Source organism: Prionailurus viverrinus, chromosome B4 (assembly GCF_022837055.1).
Source record: "Prionailurus viverrinus isolate Anna chromosome B4, UM_Priviv_1.0, whole genome shotgun sequence".
Lineage (NCBI taxonomy): Eukaryota > Metazoa > Chordata > Mammalia > Carnivora > Felidae > Prionailurus > Prionailurus viverrinus.
In genome coordinates this window covers 36,674,401-36,698,275 of record NC_062567.1, presented here as the reverse complement: position 1 = coordinate 36,698,275, position 23,875 = coordinate 36,674,401, and the positions used below count along the sequence as shown (strand labels likewise).

General features: G+C 38.6%; 1 protein-coding gene across 1 annotated transcript in view; it reads right to left on the bottom strand.

Moving 5' to 3' along the window:
* The window catches only part of GALNT8 (polypeptide N-acetylgalactosaminyltransferase 8), a 126,400-nt gene extending 108,808 nt beyond the window's left edge, over nt 1-17,592 (bottom strand). Inside the window, 4 exon segments of the mRNA XM_047864806.1 lie at nt 9,201-9,226; nt 9,228-9,312; nt 9,314-9,488; nt 17,367-17,592. Of these exon segments, the coding sequence (XP_047720762.1) occupies nt 9,201-9,226; nt 9,228-9,312; nt 9,314-9,488; nt 17,367-17,577 (497 nt within the window). The 5' untranslated portion in view covers nt 17,578-17,592.
* Nucleotides 17,593-23,875: the final 6,283 nt, after the last annotated feature.

Below are 23,875 nucleotides of genomic sequence, written 5' to 3'. Positions count from 1 at the left end.
ATAAATAAACTTAAAAAAAAATCTACCTAAGCTCAATAAAGTAACTGGCCAATTCTCCAATTCCACACAACACTCCCCTGAGTGGACTTTCTCCAGTCTTTGAAAGGTAAAGAGAGGACATGACAACAGAAGAGCTGCCATCTTTCTGGTCTCAGATAGCTATCCAGAAAACTGGGGAAACAGGGATTACAATCACTTTGGCATCTCACTTAGCAGGAAGCTGCATAGAAGTCTATTCTTATCTTATAATTCTGTATAATAATACCTCTTACTACGTTATTTCTCTCAAAGAAATTTAGTGGAGTAGTCTTCCTATAGTTTTAGACCATGGTTTCCAGAATGCTTTAGTTCTGAAATCTCTCTATGTCTGAGCCACAAGGATTTTTTATGAACAGCAGGGATGAAGAGTACTCATTTGGTTTATAAGTATCGGATGTGATTTAGATGTTATTCAAGTATATGTAGATACTTGATTCATAAATATTTTGTATCCATAGTAATACTTTCTGACAAGCAGTTTTGTGAGTTAATCCTTATGGACTTAAATCTGGATGCTCCAAAATTAATAAATGCAATGCAGCTTCAGTTACCAACTTATCCCAGCATATTATCTTTATGCTTAAAGATCTAAATTATGCAATCAACCCAAGAGAAAATGTATGAGGCCCTACTTGTGTCCTGGCTCACAAGTGGCAAGTACTGACACACGTCCTCCCCTCTCATGATGGAGGACATCACTAACACATCACCCATGCCTTTAATCATACAGACTCAAAAGTCTTCCCACCACAGTACTCTAGGCAGTCACTACCAATCAACTGGAGTTGGCATGAAAGATTAAATTTTGTTACCATCCTTGTATAAACTAATTAGGTAAAACATTTCTCTAAATGCCTTCAGGATTATTTTACATGCTGAGATGAGTGAGTCTCAGTGAAAAGGTAGCTTCTCACACCTCCATCTAAGGCTATGCCCATTACCTTCTGATTCAGAGAATTAGGGGATGATGACAAAACATCTTCTTAGGATGATGTGATGAAGAGTACCAATTCATCAGCCAAATGATACATTAGTCCACTGCCATGCATTACACAGATTATGGATCAGATCCTCAATGATGATTCTAAATATATAAATGAAAGATGGGGCACCTGGGTGGCTCAGTTGGTTAAACACCCAACTGTTTAACCTTGATTTTGGCTCATGATCTTGATTTTGGCTCATGATCTCAGGCTCATGAGATTGAGCCCTGTGTCAGGCTCTGAGCTGACAGCACAGAGCCTGCCTGAGATTCTCTCTTTCACCATCTCTCTTTCTGCCCCTCCTCCCCCCTCTCTCACACTCTCTCTCAAAATAAATAAATAAACTTTAAAAAATAAATAAATGATAAATGGAGAAAATTTGTGGAATAAATTCCTGATCACAATTCCACATTCATTTGGTATTGGATGAATTAAGCTATAAGATCTTAACCCTCAGAGGCTTCAACTTATGATATAATCATAACCTCCAAAAAAAATATTTATACTCAAATACTTCTTAGCACACCCAAGAAGCTCGTTGAACTTCAAGTAGGATAAATGCAGAGATACACACCCAGATACATCATAGCCCAGATGCTGAAAGCCAAAGATAAAAAGAAAATCTTGGGGAAAAAAACAAAAGGAAAGTAACTCACAACATACAAGGAAACCTGAGTGATATTAACAGTTGACATCTTATCAGAAACAATAGAGCTAAAAGGCAATGGGATGACATATTCAAAGTGCAGAAAGAAAGAAAAAAATAAACAAGCATTTTTTATATCTTTCAAATATGAAAGTGAAATAAAGACATTGGCAAATAAACAAACACTGAAAGAATTTGTTGGTTGCAAACCCACCTTACAAGAAACACTAAATTCTTTAGCTTAAAAACAAGTAATCCTAGACAATAACTCAACACACACACACACACACACACACACACACACGTCAAGAGTACCAGTAAAGGTAACTGCATAATTATAAAAGTCAGTATAAATGCCTATTTCTTCTTTCTTCTCTTAACTGATTTTAAAAAGCAATTATATTTTTTGGTTTTTATTATTTTTTTAATTTCCCATTTAATGTCCATTATTTTTTAGAGGAAGGGACATAGCGTGAGGAAGGGAGGGGCAGAGGGAAAGAGAGACTCAGAATCTGAAGCAGGCTCCAGGCTCCGCACTGCCAGCACAGAGCCTGACATGGGACATGAATCCATGAACTGTGAGAGCGTGACCTGAGCCGAAGTCGGATGCTTAGCGCACTGAGCCACCCAGGCACACTGCAATTATGTTTTTTTAAAGTGTATATAATTGTTGGGCCTATAATAATTTCACATACCTGACAGTAACAGCACAAAAGAGGTAAATGGGAGCAAAGCTGTATTGGTAAGAAAATGACACCACATGGTACATTGAATCCACAGGAACAAGTATAGAGAATCGGACATGGTAACTAAGAAGATAAATACAACAAACTTCATAAATCTATACTTAATCCCCTTTTTTTCTCATTTTAATAGACATAAAATTATATAAAGTAATTATAACAGTAAATTTTTGGTTTTGTACCATACATATATTTAATATTTATAACAATGACACCAAAAAAAGAAGATGAAATAAAGCTATATATTACTAACCTCCCTATAAGGAGGAGGAATAAGTCATTGGAATAAGTCTAAGTAGACTCTAATAAGTTAAGATGTACACTATAAGCCCTAGAACAGCCATTAAGAAAATAACTATAAAAATATACTGGAAAATAATTAAAAGAATGATATTGTTACATTCGAAAATATTCATTTAATACAAAAAACAAGCAGTAAAGGCTGCAAGAAAAAATACATGAGACATTAGAAAACAAAGATACAGGGGCGCCTGGGTGGTGCAGTCGGTTAAGCATCTGACTTCAGCCAGGTCACGATCTCGCGGTCCGTGAGTTCGAGCCCCACGTCAGGCTCTGGGCTGATGGCTCAGAGCCTGGAGCCTGTTTCCGATTCTGTGTCTCCCTCTCTCTCTGCCCCTCCCCCATTCATGCTCTGTCTCTCTCTGTCCCAAAAATAAACGTTGAAAAAAAAATTTTTTTAAAGAAAACGAAGATAGATTGGCACACATAAATCCAACATAAATTAATAAAATATTTACCAATAAAAATATAATAAATAAAATATAATAAATACAAATATTAAATTTAAATGAATTAAACAACCCAATTAAAAGGTAGAGATTGTCAGATTGTATTTTCTTAATCCAACTATATCTTCAGGAAACACATTTAAGATCAAAGGATTAAAAGATACAAATAGATTGAAAATAAAAGATATATTATGCAATAGCAACCATATGAAAGCTAGAGTGGTTATACTAATATCAGACAAAATAGATGTTAAAATGAAAATCTTCGTAGTGATAAGGGGGAATTTTTTTAATAACAAGAAGATCAACCCATCAGGAAGATATGACAATTATAAAAATATGCATGTAGGGGCTCCTGGGTGGCTCAGTTGGTTAAGTGTCCAACTTTGGCTTGGGTCATGATCTCCTGGGTTTTGAGTTCAAGCCTTGCATTGGGCTCTCTGCTGTCAGCACAGAGCCTGCTTTGGATCCTCCGTCTCCCTTTCTCTCTGCTGCTCCCCGTCCTTTCTCTCAAAAATAAATAAACATTTAAAAATATATTTATACATCTAGCAACAGAGTCCCAAAACACATGAAATAAAAACTGACAGAACTGAAGAAGTAATAGACAATTGAACAATAATTATTAGAGACTTCAATATCCCACTTTCAATATTAGATACAACTAGGAAGGATTAGGCAGAAGATTAAACAACACTATAAACCAACTAGACCTAACAGACATCTAGAGAACATTCTACCCAATAACAGCCTAATACTTTCAGCTACACATACAATGTTCTCCAGAAAAGACCATATGCTAGGGTACAAAATAAGCCTTAATACATTTTTAAAAGATTAAATTTATACGAAATATGATTTTCTGATCACAATGGAGTGACATTAGAGATGAAAACAGAAAAAAAGGAAAATTCACAAATATGTGGAAATTAAACAATATATTCCTAAATAACCACTCGTTACAAGGAAAATTAGAAAATACATTGAGATGACTGAAAAAAAAACTAAGCACAGTATACCAAAACTTATGGGATACAGCTAATGAAGAGCTGAGAAAGAAATTTCTAGCTGTAAATAAGTATATTTTTAAAAAAAGAAAGATCTCAAGTCAATAATCTAGCCTCTTTCCTCAAGAAAATAGAAAAGAATGAGCAAACTAAATCCAAAGCAAGCAGAAGGAAGAGAATAATAAAGATGAGAGTAGAAATACATAAAATGGAGAATAGGTATAACAATAGAGGTAATCAGTGAAAAGTTGGTTCTTTGAAAACATAAAATTTACAAATTTTTAGTTAGACTGACCAATAAAATAATAAATAATATTCAAATTACTAAAAATCAGAAATAAAAGTGGGATATTACCATTGGCCTTACAGAAATAAAAAAATATTATAAGAGAATACTATAAACAATCTTCCCAAAAATTAGAAAATTTAGATGAGATGGACAAATTCCTAAAAAGAAACAAATTATCAAAACTGACACAAGAATAAATAGAAATATACATAGACCTACATCAAATAAAGAGATTGAATTACTAATCACTAATTGCTTATCAAAAAAAGATCCACAAAATTGAACCCACAGGAACAAGTGTAGAGAATCAGACATGGTAACCAAGAAGATAAATACAACAAACTTCACTTCACTGGCTTCACTGGTGAATTCTACCAAGTATTTAAAAAGAATTAATACCAATTCTTCACAAATGTTTCCAAAATATAGAAGTCATTCTTGAGGCCAGTATTAGTTACAAAATCAGACAAAAAATATCACAAGAAAAGAAAACTACAAACCAATACTTCTTATAAATAGAGACACAGAAATCTCAAAATACTTGTAAACTAAATCCAGCAACATATAGAAACAATTATATACCATGGCCAAGTAGAATTTATGCCATGAATTTAAGATTTGTTTGACATCCTACTATCAATTTGTGTAATACCCTATATCAATAGATGATAAATAAAACCACATGATCAATTTGATAGACACAGAAAAAGCATTTAACAACATTTTTTAAAGTTTGTTTATTTAGGGGCACCTGGGTGGCTCAGTTGGTTGAGCATCTGACTCTTAATTTCAGCTCAGGTCATGATCTCATGGTTTGTGGGTTTGAACCCTTTGTCAGGCTCTGTGCTGACAGTGTGGAGCCTGCTTGGGATTCTCTGTCTCCCTCTCTCTCTGAAAGAGAGAGATCATGAGTGAACAGGCAAGGGGCAGAGAGAGAGCCCCCAACATGGGACCCTGACAACATTTAACACCCCTTCATAATAAGAAAAAAAAACGCTAAACAAACTAGAAATAGAACAAGATTTCTGTAAAGGGCATTTACAAAAAACCACAGCTAACATCATTATAGTGAAATAGTAAATGCTTTCCCCCTGTAACGAGGAACAAAACAAAATCCCTCTTTCACCACTTCTATTCAACATTGTACTGAAATTCTAGCCAGGTAATTAAACAACAAAATTAAATAAAAGTCATCATATTGGAAAGGAAGAAGTACATATTTCTCAATTTACATATGACATAATCTAATATATAGAAAATTCTAAAATATCCACTAAAAACTATTAGAATTAATAAATTAATATGGCACGGTTGCAGGATGCAAATTCAATATATAAAAAACACTTGTGTTTCTATAGACTTTCAATGAACAATTTGAAAATGAAACTAAGAAAATAATTTCACTTCCAATAGTATCAAAAAGATAAGCCTATTTAACAAAAACAGGGCAAAACTTACACTGTCAAACCCAAGACATTGTTGAAAGAAATTAAAGAAAGCCTAAATAAATGCAAAGGTTTCCCATGTTCATGGATTGAAAGGCTTAATTGTTGGGGCACCTGGGTGGCTCAGTCAGTTAAGCATCCAACTTGTGATTTTGGCTCAGGTCATGATCTCATGGTTTGTGAGTTCCAGCCCTACATTGGGCTATGGAGCCTACTTGGGATTCTTTCTCTCCCCCTCTGTCTCTGCAACTCTCTACTCGTGCCTGTTCTCTCTCTCTCTCTCTCTCTCTCTCAAAATAAATAAATAAACTTAAAAAATTGTTTTTAAATTCATTTGCAAATTCAAGTTCCCAATACCTAAAACAATCTTGAACAAGAAGAAAATTGAAAGACTCATACTGCTTGATTTCAAAACTTATTACAAAAGGTGCAGCTGTTATTACAAAAGGTGCAGTGAGTTACTGGCATAAGGTTAGACCTATAAATGAATGAAATAAGATTGATATTTAGAAATACATTCTTACATTTATGGCCAACTGATTTTTTTTAATATGAAATTTATTGTCAAATTGGTTTCCATACAACACTCAGTGCTCATCCCAAAAGGTGCCCTCCTCAATGCCCATCACCCACTTTCCCCTCCCTCCCACCCCCCATCAACCCTCAGTTTATTCTCAGTTTTTAAGAGTCTCTTATGGTTTGGCTCCCTCCCTCTCTAACTTTTTTTTCCTTCCCCTCCCCCATGGGTTTCTGTTAAGTTTCTCAGGATCCACATAAGAGTGAAAACATATGGTATCTGTCTTTCTCTGTATGGCTTCTTTCACTTAGCATAACACTCTCCAGTTCCATCCACGTTGATACAAATGGCCAGATTTCATTCTTTCTCATTGCCAAGTAGTATTCCATTGTATATATAAACCACATCTTCTTTATCCATTCGTCAGTTGATGGACATTTAGGCTCTTTCCATAATTTGGCTATTGTTGCAAGTGCTGCTATACACATTGTGGTACAAGTGCCCCTATGCATCAGCACTCCTGTATCCCTTGGGCAAATTCCTAGCAGTGCTATTGCCGGGTCATAGGGTAGATCTATTTTTAATTTTTTGAGGAACCTCCACACTGTTTTCCAAAGCGGCTGCACCAGTTTGCATTCCCACCAACAGTGCAAGAGGGTTCCTCTTTCTCCACATCCTCTCCATCATCTAGAGTCTACTGATTTGTTCATTTTAGCCACTCTGATGGCATGAGGTGGTATCTGAGTGTGGTTTTGATTTGTATTTCCCTGATGAGAAATGACGTTGAACGTCTTTTCATGAGCCTGTTGGCCATCTGGATGTCTTCTTTAGAGAAGTGTCTATTCATGTTTTCTGCCCATTTCTTCACTGGATTATTTGTTTTTTGGGTGTGGAGTTTGGTGAGTTCTTTATAGATTTTGGATACTAGCCCTTTGTCTGATGTGTCATTTGCAAATATCTCTTCCCATTCTGTCGGCTCCAGAGCCAAGAGTAGGCAAAGGAAACAATATGGCCAATTGATTTTGACAAGGGTGCCAAGACAATCCAATGTGGAAAAAGTAGTCTCTTCAATAAAGGGTGCTAGAACAGTTTATAAAGTCATAGGCAAAAAAATAAAGTTGGACCCCTATGTCACACCATGTCCAAAAATTAATTTTAAATGGGCCAAAGACTGAAATGTAAGATTAACACTACAAAACTTTTAGAAAAAAAAAGGCATAAATCTTCATGATTTTGAATTAAACAATAGTTTCTTAGATATGACATCCAAAGCACAAGCAATCAAAGAAAAAAATTAGATAAATTGTACATAATCAAATTAATAACCTTTGTGTAACAAAGAAAAGCATGAAGAAAGTGAAAAGACAATTCACATGGAAGAAAACATTTGTAAATCATATGTCTGATGGGAACTTGTAGGTAAAATATATAAAGAGAACTTGCAGCTCAGTAATAAGATAAACCAGTTTTAAAAAGGAGAAAGTCTCTGAATAGACATTTAATATATACAAATAGCCAATACGCATATTAAAAGATATGCAGCATATTAGACATCATGCAAATTTTATGAAAACCACAATGGTATACCGCTTCACACCACTAGGATGTCTATTATCAGAAGACAAATAATAACAAATGTTGGTGAGTCTGTGGAAAAATCAGGACTCTCATATACTACCAGAGCAGATGTAAAATGATACAGTCACTTTGGAGAACAGTCTGGCAGTTCCTTGAAATGTTAAATATAGAGTTATAACATAACCCAGAAATCCTACTCTTAGGGTATAACCAAGAAAAGTGAAGACATATGTGCACACGAAACCTTATACATGAATGTTTAGAGCAGTATTATTCATAATAGTCAAAAAGTAGAAATAACCCAAATGTCCATTAATTATGAATAGATAAACAAAATGTGGTATATCCATACAAAGGAATATTATTTGACAATACAAGGAATGAAGTATTGATACATGCTATCATATGAATGTAACTTGAAAACATTATTCTAAGTGGGAAAAAAAGCCAGTTATAAAATATCCATACATTATATTATTCCACTTATATGAAATGTCCAGAATAAATAAATCCATAGGGACAGAAAGTAGACTAACGGTTTCCTAGGGATGAGGAATTATGGGCAAACAGGGAGATTGTTAATGGGTATGGAATTTTTTTAAATGATGAAAATGTTTTAAAGTTGATTATGGCAATGGTGCACAACTCTGAATATATTAAAAACCACTAAATTGCACACTTTAAATTGATGAATTGTATACGAATTATATCTTAACAAAGCTGTTACTTGTAAAGCTTATGAAGGAGGGTGGGAGAAGCAAAAAGAGAAAAAGGAAGGAGAAACTTATGGAGAAAGAGAGAGAAGTCTCTTTAAATTAGAAATAATAACAGAGAGGAGTCCACACAGAGAATTTGAGGAAAACACCTGTGTCTTTCCAAGTTCTCAGTCTCAGTTTCCTCATCTGAACAATTATGAGTTAAATTCATCATCAGATTTCTCAAGGATCTATGTTTCCTGACATCACTGCCCATCTCCAAGGAGCATAAACATTTGGACTAGTCAGTCATCCTCTCTGAGCTTCTATTATAAAATGGATTAAAAACAAGATTCAGTCAGCCTGCCAGCACTTTTTGTGCCTTGAACTCCTTCTCCATCAATTTTTCACTCCTCAACTCTCTTTCAACCCTTGACTTTAGCTTCTCCCAAAGCTCATCTCCAAATTAAAACAAGATCCCTCGGCAACTCAACATTGGTTCATCCTACATGGAATCTCGCGTGTCTGGGACGGTTGCGATTAAGGGGCAACTGATTACTGAGGCAAACGTTGTAACCAAACTTCCAGAAAAAGTTCTCAGCCTTTTTCTGCTGGACCCTCACCCCACTGCCTGAAAAGCTGGGCGTCTGGGAAGAGTATCTCTTTGGGTTTGTGCTCCTTGGTCTCACTTGCTTTGGCTTCCAATGCCTTTTGAACAGGATGTTCTTCATATTTCACCATCTCCACTGTGCTGTCCACATTTTCTTGTTGCTTCATACCCAATTTCATACTTTCTTCTGCAAACGAAGGACAGGAGAGAAAATATTTCAGGCAATCCTTAGTTATGTGGGCATTGTTTTCCATCCAAATTTTCTTGAAATGTTTTCCTCTCCAAATTCTGAAACGTGCGATCTCTTGACCCAGGGGATGTAGTATGTCAAAGGAACTGGTCAGACCTATGCAAGGCTGTCCTGACCATGTGTGCACTAGAGCACACCTCTCCTAAACCTTTATCAGGGCTTATCTATCCTGAGTCCCACACCTCTAAGCCTCTTTTAAGAACTGTCACTTGAGAAACAGATTGATAATGAGCTAACATTTTTCATAATAAAAGTCAAGAAACACATATCAAAATTTTCTGTTGTGATTATTTTAAAATATAAATATTCAGGCTTATCCCCAAATCAACTAAATAAGAATCTTAGGGTCATGTAGAGATAGAGGAAAGAGAGGTTACCAGAATCTGCATTTTGAACAAAATCAAGGAGTAATTGTTTTGTACTATGAGGTTTAAGAAACATCATACTATAGTGTCAGTGGCTAACAAAGGCAAATCTTTTTTTTAATTTTATATATGAAATTTATTGTCAAATTGGTTTCCATACAACACCCAGTGCTCAACCCAAAAGGTGCCCTCCTCAATACCCATCACCCACCCTCTCCTCCCTCCCACCCCCCATCAACCCTCAGTTTGTTCTCAGTTTTTAACAGTCTCTTATGCTTTGGCTCTCTCCCACTCTAACCTCTTTTTTTTTTCCTTCCCCTCCCCTATGGGTTCCTGTTAAGTTTCTCAGGATCCACATAAGAGTGAACACATATGGTATCTGTCTTTCTCTGTATGGCTTATTTCACTTAGCATCACACTCTCCAGTTCCATCCACGTTGCTACAAAAGGCCATATTTCATTTTTTCTCATTGCCACGTAGTATTCCATTGTGTATATAAACCACAATTTCTTTATCCATTCATCAGTTGATGGACATTTAGGCTCTTTCCATAATTTGGCTATTGTTGAGAGTGCTGCTATGAACATTGGGGTACAAGTGCCCCTATGCATCAGTACTCCTGTATCCCTTGGATAAATTCCTAGCAGTGCTATTGCTGGGTCATAGGGTAGGTCTATTTTTAATTTTCTGAGGAACCTCCATACTGCTTTCCAGAGCGGCTGCACCAATTTGCATTCCCACCAACAGTGCAAGAGGGTTCCCGTTTCTCCACATCCTCGCCAGCATCTATAGTCTCCTGATTTGTTCATTTTGGCCACTCTGACTGGCGTGAGGTGATACCTGAGTGTGGTTTTGATTTGTATTTCCCTGATAAGGAGCGATGCTGAACATCTTTTCATGTGCCTGTTGGCCATCCGGATGTCTTCTTTAGAGAAGTGTCTATTCATGTTTTCTGCCCATTTCTTCACTGGGTTATTTGTAACAAAGGCAAATCTATTTCAACATCCACCACTATCCACCATTCCCTTCACTTATATATTTGATTTGCCAAGAACTTTTAAATTGGAGATGTCTTAATCCCACATTTTCCAACTTGCTTAATCATAAGAATGTCTTCAAAAGTTTGAAGTCAGGTCTCCACCAGAGATTCTTTTTTTTAATGTAATTTATTGTCAAGTTAGCTAACATACAGTGTATACAGTGTGCTCTTGGCTTCGGGAGTAGATTCCCATGATTCTTCACTTATTTACAACACCCAGTGCTAATCCCAACAAGTGCCCTCCTCAATGCTCATCACCCATTTTCCCCTCTCCCCTACCCTCTATCACCCCCCAACCACCCCCCCACCCCCACCCCCACGTCCAGAGGTTCTGATTCAGTAGGTCTGGGGAGGAGCCTGGGAATATGAATTGTTAACAATTGTTCCAGATAAATGTAATTGTCACATTAATTTGAGAAACGCTGCCTTTACAAAAACAAAACAAAACAACAACAACCAAAAACAGAACAGTGAGAGACCCAGGCAGAGGACACTTTGATGCAGGAGAGTCCTTCTCAGATCCATGACATCAACAGCAATTATTTTGGAAGATGGCCCACAAATTTCAGACCATTTTTCCATCCATTATTTATGTCACCTTTACAATAACCCTATAAGATTTCTACTTGGAGAGTCTCATCATATGTACCTTGAACTCCCTCTAGCTCAATTCTGTGAACTCCACAGAGAAAGAGAAAAGAAAAAAAAAAAGAACCTGTTTAATGTGAGTGCTTTGGCCTACCAATCCTCTCAAAGACCTAATGTCCCTAAATTAGTGATGAAGATATAATTAATCCATCTAATTGGGACAGTTTTCAGAGTAGATGGGGTGATATTAATAATTATGCAACATGTAACACCAGAAGAACAGGTGTACACCAGGACTATTCTAGGCAATCTAGGACTTACCATCATCCTACCTAAAGGAAGCAGGGAAATCTATTAGTATCTCACAGAGAGCCAGCTTAGCTGAGTATGATTTTTATATTAAATATATCTTCTTCTCAGTGTCATCCAAACCAGTGGCCTTGTCTCCAGGTGAAAGGCCCATGATACAGCTCCATCTTGGAGCCTGGGCACATGACCATTCAGCTAGGAATATCATCAACAGAGGAAAGCAAACCAATGTCACCTGACTCTGACACTCATCCCCAGCCAGGTTCACCTCTACTTGTCCTGGCTCTGCTGCCATTATTTCTCTTTCAGTGAGTACTTTCTACATCAGAGAATTACAGATGGGATCCAACAAGCTCCTCTGCCCTGTCCCCCAAATATTACCTCGCTCCTGTCCTCTGTCCCCTCCTGTCTTTGGTGATCTCATTTGTCCCCAAGGCCTTGCCTTTCACCTCAAGGCCACTATCACCCCCAACACACAATCTGTAGTTCTAGAGTCAGACTTCCTGAATTTGAATCTCACCTTTGCCACTACCAATTTCATGGCCTCAGCAAAACATCTTAACCTATATTTCCCCATCTGTAGAATAGGGACAATAACAGCACTTGCTGCATAGGTTTGAGGATAAGTAAATGAATTTGTATGCATAAAGCAGCTAAAACTGTACCTGTCACTCGGTACATACTCAGTTGATGTTGGTCCTCCTCATCATCATTTTCATCTCAACCGGCTATTGAAAATGTCTCTCATTTTGCTGTTTTCCAAGTTCCCCAAATTCCTTAACAACTGAACTCATCTCCTGAGGCTACCTCCCTATTTCTACAAATGGTACCAACCACTGTTCTCCCACCTACCCAACACCCCAAACTCAGGCCTCCTTTGACTGTTTCCCCACCTCCATTCAGTTGCCTATGTATGGACAGTATGCCTCTTCAAGGTAGAATTCATCCTTTTCTTTTCATTCCATTCCAGCCTGATTCCCTATTGACTCTCATCTGAACAACTGAGTCACCAAAGACTTACTGAGCATCTCCTCTGGCTAGTTGATAAGGTGAGTGCAAACAAGACGGACTTATCCTATCCAACAACTTACCACATAGATGTTAAAATTTCAGGCTCCTTAGCCAGGCAGCCCTACCCTTTCCTACCTGTGTGACCTTGACCAGTGGATTTCTCTTCTCGGTGCCTTAGATTTACCAAGTGCTTCACAGGGTTTCTATGATAACTAAGTGGATTAATATATATCAAGTGCTAAGGACAGGGCCTAGCATGCAATAAAGTTTGGTTCTGTTTTCTGTTTCCTCTTCTGGGGAAGGGATGGGGAGAAATGGTGAAGAAGACTGAGAAAAGTGGAAATCTTTTTAAAGTTGTGATGATAAGGAATAGGAGTGAAACCTGATTTTTGAAACACAGAAGCACCATGGAGCCAGAGAGAGCTAACTGGGACTAGTGACCATGAATTTGTAATGGTTCAGTTATGAGAACTTTTCCATCAGTGCCAAGCACTTGGGTGAAGGCATGGAGAAGAAGAGCAATTGATTTCACATGATGTTGGAGGTTCTTAGGAAGGTGCAACAGAGCAAGTATGCAACAGAGTTGTGGATACTGGCAAGAGAAGACTTGGGAAAATGGTACTATTAAAGAGAAAAATTGGATGGATATGCTGCAGTCATGAGGTTTCAACCAGGAATGGACAGAATTAGTTTGTCATTTCTAGGGTGAGCAATTCTGGGAGATGACAAAGTCCAGAATGCACCATAGAAATGTGAGGTGAGATATAGGCAAAGAACTATACAGGTGGGAAGGGCAAGGTATTGAATGAATCATCCACCTGACACTGCATCATCCAGGGGATAGCAGTATTGGGGGCAGAGATAAATACTGAAACAGGAGCCATTACAAAGTCTGTAATGAGTGAGAAAACTTGTCAGGGAGGTCAACCAGAGAAATGTTAGCAGAGGTAAGAAGGTAGCCAGGTTTTCATAAGGTAAAGGGCTACTGTGACAGTCTTCTGACTCTCCTCAGTCAGACCAAACCTAGAGCCGATTAATATTTCCCAAGCCCAGCATGGATTATGACACTCCTCAGCATTAAACCCCAAAATGATAAAGCAGTCCACCATAAGGACCCACTTAGTTTCCACTAATCCCCCATAAACCCACACTAAATTCCAACCAAATTGATAGGATCACCTTCTAGCCCATCTAGTATCTTCCTGCAAGTTAGAGTAAAGTGTTTGGATGATTGCAGCCCAGGGGCACCAGCTTGATGAGGGGACATTCCTAAGTGTGAATTTCCTCTGGGTGGGTGCAGTCCCATGCCACAGCACATAGCTTGGTGAGAAGAACAAGGGCTGAATTTCAGCTAAATATACAGCCCCTAAAAGAGAAGAAGGGAAGTCCATGCAACTTAGAGCAGGATGTTTGGAAGGTGGCATAAAACTGGCCCAAAGGGAAGGAGAAACAGCCAGGGAAGTGCTTAAGGCAAAAAGAAGATGGCCAAAGCATATTTGGTCCAGTAGAAAATAAAAACGAGAGCAGAATTTTTATAGTTTTCCAAATTGAATAGTATTTTTAGTCAAACTTTTCTGTGCTAAGTATATGAGAGTCATAGGGTAGTCTGGGGTTCTCTGTGTCTTTGAATTCCTCTAACGTTCCTCTTGGGGAATATCTGATTTTTCTGTTTCATCACTGCTGTCAATGGAAATTGTTTAGACCTGGACACCCTAGAATCAATTTGAGGATGTAAGTGCAGAGTCCAACAGGATGAACACAGTGTCACTAGACCATCCCCATGACATACTGAAACTTTCCACGACCCAAAGGGGGAAAACCCAATGGTGTCTCTCTGGTGGGACTTTTAAGTACCCTTATGGAGGTTCTAGGAAATTGGTTTAAGAGTCTTAAACCCGTCCCACAATTATCATTATGTGTTTGCTTTTGTTTTTGATAGTTTACATCATTTGCATAGGCATCCTTATTGACATATGATTTTTGTCAATCTCCTTGGAGGCAATGAGCAGCAAGAATGACTGGTAAATTGAACAGGCTTCCAATTCAGGAATCCCTTTAGGAAAGAATAGCATTTGTGATCTGGAAACAGAGTTCAGAAGACATTTTGAAATTCATCTCAGGTGGTAGGGAGTCCCTGACACCATATCATTTTAAAGTGAATAAAACTTGGGAAGCACTGAGAATATCAAGAAAAGGAGGAACTAGTCATTGCAAAGAAGGAAGGGGAAGTACCCACAATGGCTCTGGGTGGCTCTCAAGGCATACTGTGTCCCAATTGAAGGAAAGAGTAGCCAGGCTTTAGGTAGAAGTTCTGCTATTTTAAGGCCAGAGGAGGCTGAGCCAGTAGGACGAGTCCTGGGGTTGGGGAGACCGTACCAGTATGATCTGGGTGCCCTGGTGAAGCTGCACTAAGCATATATTCATAGTTAATATTAACCCACTGGAGTGTGCTCAAAGCCGGGGCTTCTGGATGTGACAATCTCTGTGTTTCATCTACTTTCTTGCCTTGTATCCCTCTTCCCTTCATCCTTGTCTGCCTATCTTCTGTTCTCCCCTTCTATTCATTCACTTATTTATTCATCTATTAATTTCTACATGCCAGGTACAGAGAATAGAATGATAAGACATTCACTAGACCATCCCTTAGGAAACTTGCCTTTCAAAAACTTGTTCCACATTAAAATATGCGAATCTTATGAGGGAAGAGGTAGACAGTGCTATGGTGCTTCCTTCTTTCTCCCTCCATCTTGTTTTCCTTTTTTTCCTCTAGTCTCCATATAAATTCTACCTTTTGCTCCTCCTGTCTGTCCTTCCATCTATCCCTTGGTCTCACCTTGAACCCTAATAACACTCAGTTCTCATTGTAAAAGCCACTTTGCCTGACTCCAGCCCCCATATGCACAAAGCCATACATCTGTGAAGTTACTTCTCTGCTCACACATTCAGCACCTCCCTTCATGCACACAAGCATTAGATCCTCATCACTTGGGAGCAGAGGAAACACAACTGCTTCCCCTCTATGGAGTCAGATCCTGAGACACATAAAATTCAGAGGCATTAGGTTTCATGGTGAGCCAGAATAAAAAAATAAACACCAGAATTCATAAGAGGTTAAAATTTGGTAAACTTTGAGGGCTTCATACTAAGTTAAGACAGGCAGAAAAAGACAAATACTGTATGATCTCATTTATATGTGGAATCTAAAAAAAGCGGGGGGGATGGCGGGGGGAATGAGCTCAGGTACAGAGAATAGATTGGAGGTTGCCAGAGGTAGGGATGGGGATGGGTGGGTGAAATGGGCAAAGAACATCAAAAGGTACAAAGTTCCAGTTATAAAATAAATAAGTTATGGGATATAATGTACAGACTGGTGACTATAGTTAATACTCTATTTGCATATAAAATTTTGTAACTATGTGATGATACATGTTAGCTAGATTTATTTTGGTGATCATTTCATAAAATATATAAATATTGAACCAGTATGTTGTGTACATGAAACTAATACAATGTTTGATGTCAGTTATACCTCAATTTAAAAAAGAGAAGTTAAAGTGTGATACACATCAGTTTACAGAGCATTCTCTGCATATATTTTACAACTATGTGAGGTCTGGCAGGACCTCTTACATCTCCATTTACAGACCAGGAGAGAGATAAGCACTTGCCTATCATGGCCATATCAGGATTCAATCTTAGGTCCTCTAACAAGGCCCCATTAATTCCTGATGGGAGCTCACAGCAACATAGGAAGGAGACCTTTGCCCCAGAGATTGTCACCGCTGTTTAACAGCTCCTGCCACTCAAAAGCTTAAGGACAGGCTATGCCTAGTTGTTCCTGAGCCTCTCTGGGATTTTTATTTTTGTATTTATTTTCTTTCTAATTTAAATCCATTACTTAATTTTTTAATATAATTTATTGACAAATTGGTTTCCATACAACACCCAGTGCTCATCCCAACAAGTGCCCTCCTCAAAGCCCATCACCTACTTTCCCCTCTCCCCCACCCCCATCAAACCTCAGTTTGTTCTCAGTAACCAAGAGTCTCTTATGGTTTGCCTCCCTCCCTCTCTGTAACTTTTTTCCCCCTGCCGCCCACCATGATCTTCTGTTAAATTTCTCAAGATCCACATATGAGTGAAAATATATGGTATCTGTCTTATGTCAAGTGAAATAAGTCAGTCTCTGGGATTTTTATACTGAGCCTTAATCTCCCTGACTGCATGCATGTACCTGTGATCATGAGTGTGTACAAATGTACACACACACACACACACACACACACACACCTCATATAGAAATATCCTGCTCCCCTCCCCTCAATGGCTTGCTCTAATTCCTACTAATTGTCACTTACCTCCCATTTGGAGGGATAGAATTCAATGTCAGATGCTTAAATGAGCAACTGAGAAATGAGATTGTGGTCTCTCACTCATTTTTGTCTCCATGCCTTACACACACACACACACACCATCCCTCCCAGTTAATGTCATAAACTTACTCAGATGCTGCAAATCCACCTCCAAGTGAGAGAATCTCTTTATCACTGTCTTGTTCCATTCAGACAGAGGCAAATGAAGTTCCTTTTGAAGACTTCTCAAAATCAACTTTTGTAAAGTCATCTTGGTATAAAATACCAGGAGGACAGTGATGGCAATAGCCAGCATCAGCCCAATGTAAAGGATTTTGAGGACATTTCTCCAGGTCATCATACCCTGCCTCTGACACTGCCACTCCCTGTGGGGCTGAGTGTGTCACTGCCCAGGTAAGCTAAGGATCACAATCAGCTGAGCCTTGTCTCTGCCAGCTGCTGCCTGCTAGGCCAGATATTCTTCGACTGAGAAAGCTGTCATAAGCTGCCTGGCTTCTCCCTGAGCAGTGTCAGGTGTGTGGAGTGTGCTATGGCATCCACCCAATGACTGGGAGGGCACCTGGGCACATGTTGCACTATCGCAGAAGTCAGGTTAATGCTTGCTCTTAGAGCTACCTCAGGCTGTGGGGTGGGAGGCTTTCCTCTTTGTGTTTTATTTGATTTTATTTTGTTTTTTAATGCTCCCTCTCTCTGGTAAAATTACCCTCTGAAAGGACATGTGAGGTCTGGTCCTGTGAAGCATAGGAGATAAATAACATGAAAAAGGAATCCACAAAATAGGGAGCTTCTGTACTATCTGCTTTTTGCAAACAAGAATCGCATCTCAGATATTTTTGTTTTTAATCTAACTCTACAGGGTCTTGAACATAGTAGATGTACAGCAAATGCTGGTTCAACAAACTTGAAGAGAGACTTTCCTGTTGGATCTACCTAGAAGCTGGTGGATGAACTGGAAGCAGCCCCTGGGGGTAAGCCCCAGGGGATGGTCCTGCTTCACTGGTCCCGCCCTCTGCATGTCGTCAGCACAGCCCGGTACTCTGTGGTTATACTCTGCCCCAGCCTCCACCTCACATTCACCATATGTTTGGACAAATCACCTAATCATCATCATTGTAGACTGAACACTTCAAATTGTCCCCCAGAGCCAAAAGCTCATAGTTGTCATTCTAGTGTTGGGTCCCTCCATAATTGTATCTCCCTCCCTGTCCCAGTCTCTTGGATGCTTCACTAGGTTCCCAAACATGCTATATGCAGACAAGAGCCAATATAGACATGTGAACTGAAGTAATGTGGATTTTGGAAAATCAGGTAAAATGAAAGAGGACAAAAGAAAAGTAATCAGGTTTTTTGTTTTTGTGGGTTTTTTTTCCCATTAAAGTCCCATGCTTTCACCTGAAAATTGGATTCAAAAATAAATAGGGGCACCTGGGTGACTGTCAGTTAAGCATCTGACTCTTAATTTCCGCTCAGGTCATGATCCCATGGTTCACGAGTTTGAACCCCGCCTCAGGCTTTGTGTTGACAGCACATAGCCTGCTTGGTATTCTCTCTCTCTCCCTCTCTCTCTCTGCCTCTTCCCAAATAAATAAATAAACTTAAATAAATAAATAAATATTGCATGATCATGTCCATTTCTGGCATGAAATGGAGTAGATCCACTAATCTCTATTCCTCTGCCCCTAAAAGCGGCTAAAGACTCTGAACATTATACATAAAACATACATAAAAAGGCTCTGAAAGGTGGAGAAAAGCAGGCAGATCGGCTGGAGATCTTGGGAGCTGAGGAACAACAGAGGTAGTTCTCTGTGTTTTCTTCTCACTTAATATATCCTACACTGGAAGCTAGAGAAGTTGTTAAACTGTAAATGCCAATGAGAAAAGACAAGAAGAGCCCCCAAGAAAAACCAAAGGAATAGGAAACAAGCAGCCCAGAGATACAAGACATATTTAGATAAAAACTGGCCTACTCCAGCCAAACAGCACTGAAAAATCTGCTGTGCCATGCCCATCCCATCAACAAAGGCCATGTGGGGAGCCTCAGCTTCCACTCTCACCCATCCCTCTCCGGGTGGTGTCAGAGAAAGCCTAGTAGGGAAGCCATAACTTTTATCCCTATTCTTCCATGATGCCAGTAAGGGAACAGTAACAAAATGGCTCTCATGCCCAGCCTAGTGGTGTCAGCAGAGGCTTAATGGGGAACCTGAACTTTCTCCCCCAGCCAGTATACTGAGGCACCCTTACCATCTCAGGTATCAATGGAGGGGGGCACCTGGGTGGCTCAGTCTGTTAAGCGTCCAACTTCGTCTCAGGTTATGATCTCAGTTCATCAGTTCGAGCCCCACATCGGGTTTTGTGCTGACAGCTCAGAGCCTGGAACCTGCTTTGGATTCTGTGTGTCCAGCTCTCTCTGCCCTTTCCCTGCTCAGGTTCTGTCTCTCTGTCTCTCTGTCTCTCTGTCTCTCTCTCTCTCTCTCAAAAGTAAATAAACATTAAAAAAAATTTTTTTAAAGAATGAAGGAGAAAGCAACACATTCTCAGACCAAAAAAAAAAAAAAATTAAGAGAATTTGTGGCTAGTAGATCCACTCCAAAAGAAAGCTACAGGCAATTATTTTCATAATGAAGAAATGACAAAAGAATCTTGGAATATCCAGAAGAAAGAAAGAATAACAGAAAGAATGAAAAAATGCAAATATGAATAAATATAAAACACTTTCCTTCTCTTGAGTTTTCTGGGTTTTTTTTAAGTTCATTTATTTTTGAGAGAGAGAGACAACGTGAGCAGGGGAGGGACAGAAAGACAGGGAGAAAGAGAATTCCAAGCAGGCTCCCCACCTTCAGCACGGAGCCCGACGCAGAGCTCAAACCCATGAACTATGAGATCATGACCTGAAACAAAACCAAGAGTCAGGCACCCAGGTGCCCCTTCTCTTGAGTTTTCTAAATTATGTTTGACAGTTGACACAAAAATCACATTGTCTGATATGCTTTTCAAAGTATGTGAAGCAGGTATTTAAGACAATCATATTATAAAGGGAAGAGGATGAAGAAACTTAAAATAAGGTAAGATTTTTATAATTCATTTGAACTGATAAACAACAGTAGTAGATCATGATAACTTATGTAATGTGCAGCAGTGATGAACTAGTTCTAAAGTATCTTGATTGTTGTAGTGGTTGCATGAATCTATACATCTGATCAAATGGCATCGCAGTATACACATACATTATCAATGTCAATTTTCTGGCTTTGCTATTGCACTATAGTTATATAAAATATATCTATTGGGGGAAACTGCATGAAGGGTGCACAGGAGTGGCCTATACTATTTTTGCAAATTTTTGTGAATCTATACTTATTTCAAAATTAAAAGTTTTTTTCTAAAAAAGGTGTGATCCTTACTCTAAACAAACTTACTGCTAATGTACATCACTTTCTGAAATTACAAGCCTGTTTTTAAAGACACACGGAAGAAGGGGACCCCTGGCTGACTCAGTTGGTAAAGCATGCAACTCTTGATATTGGGGTTGTAGGTTTGAGTCCTATGTTGGGTGTAGAGATTACTTAAAAATAAAATCTTTAAAAAACACACACAGAGAAAAATGGTGGTTACCTCTAAGGGTTGCAGGGGCTAGAGCACTGAAGGATATAGGTTGGAAGGAGAATGACTTTTCACTGTACCATTTTTTATATATTTTAAATGTGTCATATTATATACATATATACATATTATATAAATGTGTCATATTATATATTTATCTATTAAAAATAAATAAAATAAATAAAAATTTGCATCATGATCATTGTCATTTTATTGTTTTCTAGAATATAACAGAAGTTCACTCAGATGGAGAGACCAAAAAGTATTTCTTTTCCCTATAGTCTTCATCTGCAACAAAAGAGATAATTGAATGTCTTTGTGGGAATACTAGTTGCCCTCTCATGCATCCTATCAGTGATCAGAACACTGGGGCAGTGATCCTCAAATTTGAACATTTGGTTTTAGTCCACCACCTAGGTAGATTGGATGATTTTACCAGGTATATTGTAAAATGTAGATGTCCAGGTCCCAAGCCTACAGATTCTACTTCTGTAGGCCTATTATGGGACCTAAACATCTACATTTTAACAAGTGCCTTACATGCATAAGTTTGAAGCTTGGCCCCAGAAGCTCACAAAGGCATGGGGGAAATGGAGTAATTTACAATGAAAGTCAGTGTGATTAGAACCCTATTGGAGGCATCAACACAGGCCAAGGGCCACAAAAAAGCAAGTGACACTTCTGCCTGGGTATGCAGCATGTTAAAAGGTATGTAACTTTCAGTCCCTCCAGAAGAAGGAATAAGTATGAGGAAGGCTACAGGAACAAGAAAATACAAATAATTTTAGTTAGGACAAATAGTTCAAGTGGTCAGAATGTTGAGGTGGGCACTGCCACAAAAATAATAAGAGCTATTCACCTCATTTTGTTTATAACAGCAAAAAAAAATGATGATAATAATAAGCTGACCTAAATATCCAACCACAGGGGACATTTGGCTAAGTGAATTATGGTATTTCCACTCCATAGAATATTAAAATGTTACAAGCAGCAAGGAGATACTGTTGGGGAAAGTATGGATGTTAGAGTAAGGTGATTCTATACTCACTAGCTAGGTAAACTCAGGCGTTATTACACCTCCTTCTGCCCTCATTTTCCTTATCTTCAAAATGGGGATATATAACTCTCCTTTGCAGAATTGTGACATTTAAATGAGATAACCTTTGCAAAGGGCCTGGTTTATTCAATAAACATTACATATTGTCATTTCTGTTATCTTTGTTAAAACATTATATATTATCATTTCTGTTATCTTTGTTAAAAAGTTTTCAAAGGCCATACTAGAACACGAAAAACTGCTCAGAAGAGAATGCTAAGTGAAGAACAGGCTAGAAAACCATTGAGGTAGTCTGAGCTTCCTAAATGAGATTTTATAAGTGTCTTCCATAGTGCCACAGTGCTACTAACAGCCCAAATTAATTTGACCCTTACTATCTCTGCTGTTTCAGGATTCCATGCTTCTGCAGACTCAAGTATTTCTGAAAGCCCCCTGAGGGATCTCAGAAGTAGTGCAGCCAGGCTTCATGTATCATCTAATTTTCCTCCTTAGCCCCACCAGTGGGTGGTCTCTCCACCAAACACAGCAGCCTCTTACAGTCCACCCACTCCTTCTGTGGAATACCCAGGCACTCCCCCTGCCCCACTTCAGAGAATGTATTGACAGGCATCTTAAAAGTGCCAAAAACTATGAGCCATCATGTGCCAATGCTGCAGGGTAAGTTATTCCTACTTTTCATACTCCCTACAGTTGGGAGTAGGGGACACCAAAGCCAATCTATCTTGCATCTATTGCCTTATGAAGTTTCATAGTGAAAACAACTTTCCATTTTTACTTGTAGACAACTCTTTTCCTGCCTAGGACACAAATCTGATGAGCAATGGGAGGAATGTTGAGTCAGGGACACATTCAAACATCACCTACCACACCTAGTCAGAATTACTTCCCCCTCAGATGATAAGGACTTTGTGTTTGTCCACACTTGTCTACTTGATTCCTTTCCTTAGCATAAGTTCTTTTCCAGGAGACACCTAGCTATTAGTAGACTCTTGGTTGCCTACCCTAGCATTCTGGCATATGTGCCTAGAAACAGCTAAACCCAAGCAACGAACATAGCTTAGAATCCAGATAGGAACCACCCCGTGGACCAGCGTATATCTTTGATTACAGCAATGTACCAATGCCCAGTGCCCAAATTCATCAATATAAGGAACCAGTCCTTAGAGAAATGGTTGGTTCTGGGGCAGAGAAAATACAAGATAAACCCGAAGCATCTTGTAGTATCAAAAAGTATTCAAGGGGCATGGGGTGGCTCAGTCAGTTAAGCACTTGACTCTTGATATCTGCTCAGGTCATGATTTCATGGTTACAAGATGGAGCCCTATGTCAGGTTCTGCACTGACAGTATGGAGCTTGCTTGGGATTCTCTCTCTCTCTGTCCCTACCCTGCTTGTGCTCTCTCTCTCCCAAAAATAAATAAATAAACTTTTAGAAAAAGTACTCAAATTCTCAAGAAAAAAAAAAAAAGAAGACTAAAACTAGAAACTCAAACAGAAGTACAAGAAAAAAGACAGGAAGGAAATACACTGAAATAATAAAAATAATTAGATTAATTGTATTAATAAATGTAATAAATAATAAGAACTATTGTAGTAAGGCACTACAGGCAATTAATTTTCTTTTTCTATTTTTTAATTATTCTCTAATATGGTCTTATAAACTTCATAATGGAGAAAATATATAAATTAATCATATTTTTAGGGAAAATCCCTAGGCATGGTAGTTATCTGAAAATAGAAGCTGAGGGGAGAGAAGTAGTGGAAGAAGATTCTGAAGTTTTTAACTTCAGCAACCAAGTACCTGGTGATGCCCCACAGTGGAGGGTCTACAAAGGGGGAGGGTAAATATGAGGTGAAAAAGTTGGGTCAACAAGGCATATGTTTCATTTGAAAGGCCTCTGCAAGATCAGGTATGTCTAGTGAGAAAATAGAAATTTGGCTCTGAAGCTCTAGGAAGAGATCAGAGGCAGAAATTTTGCTCA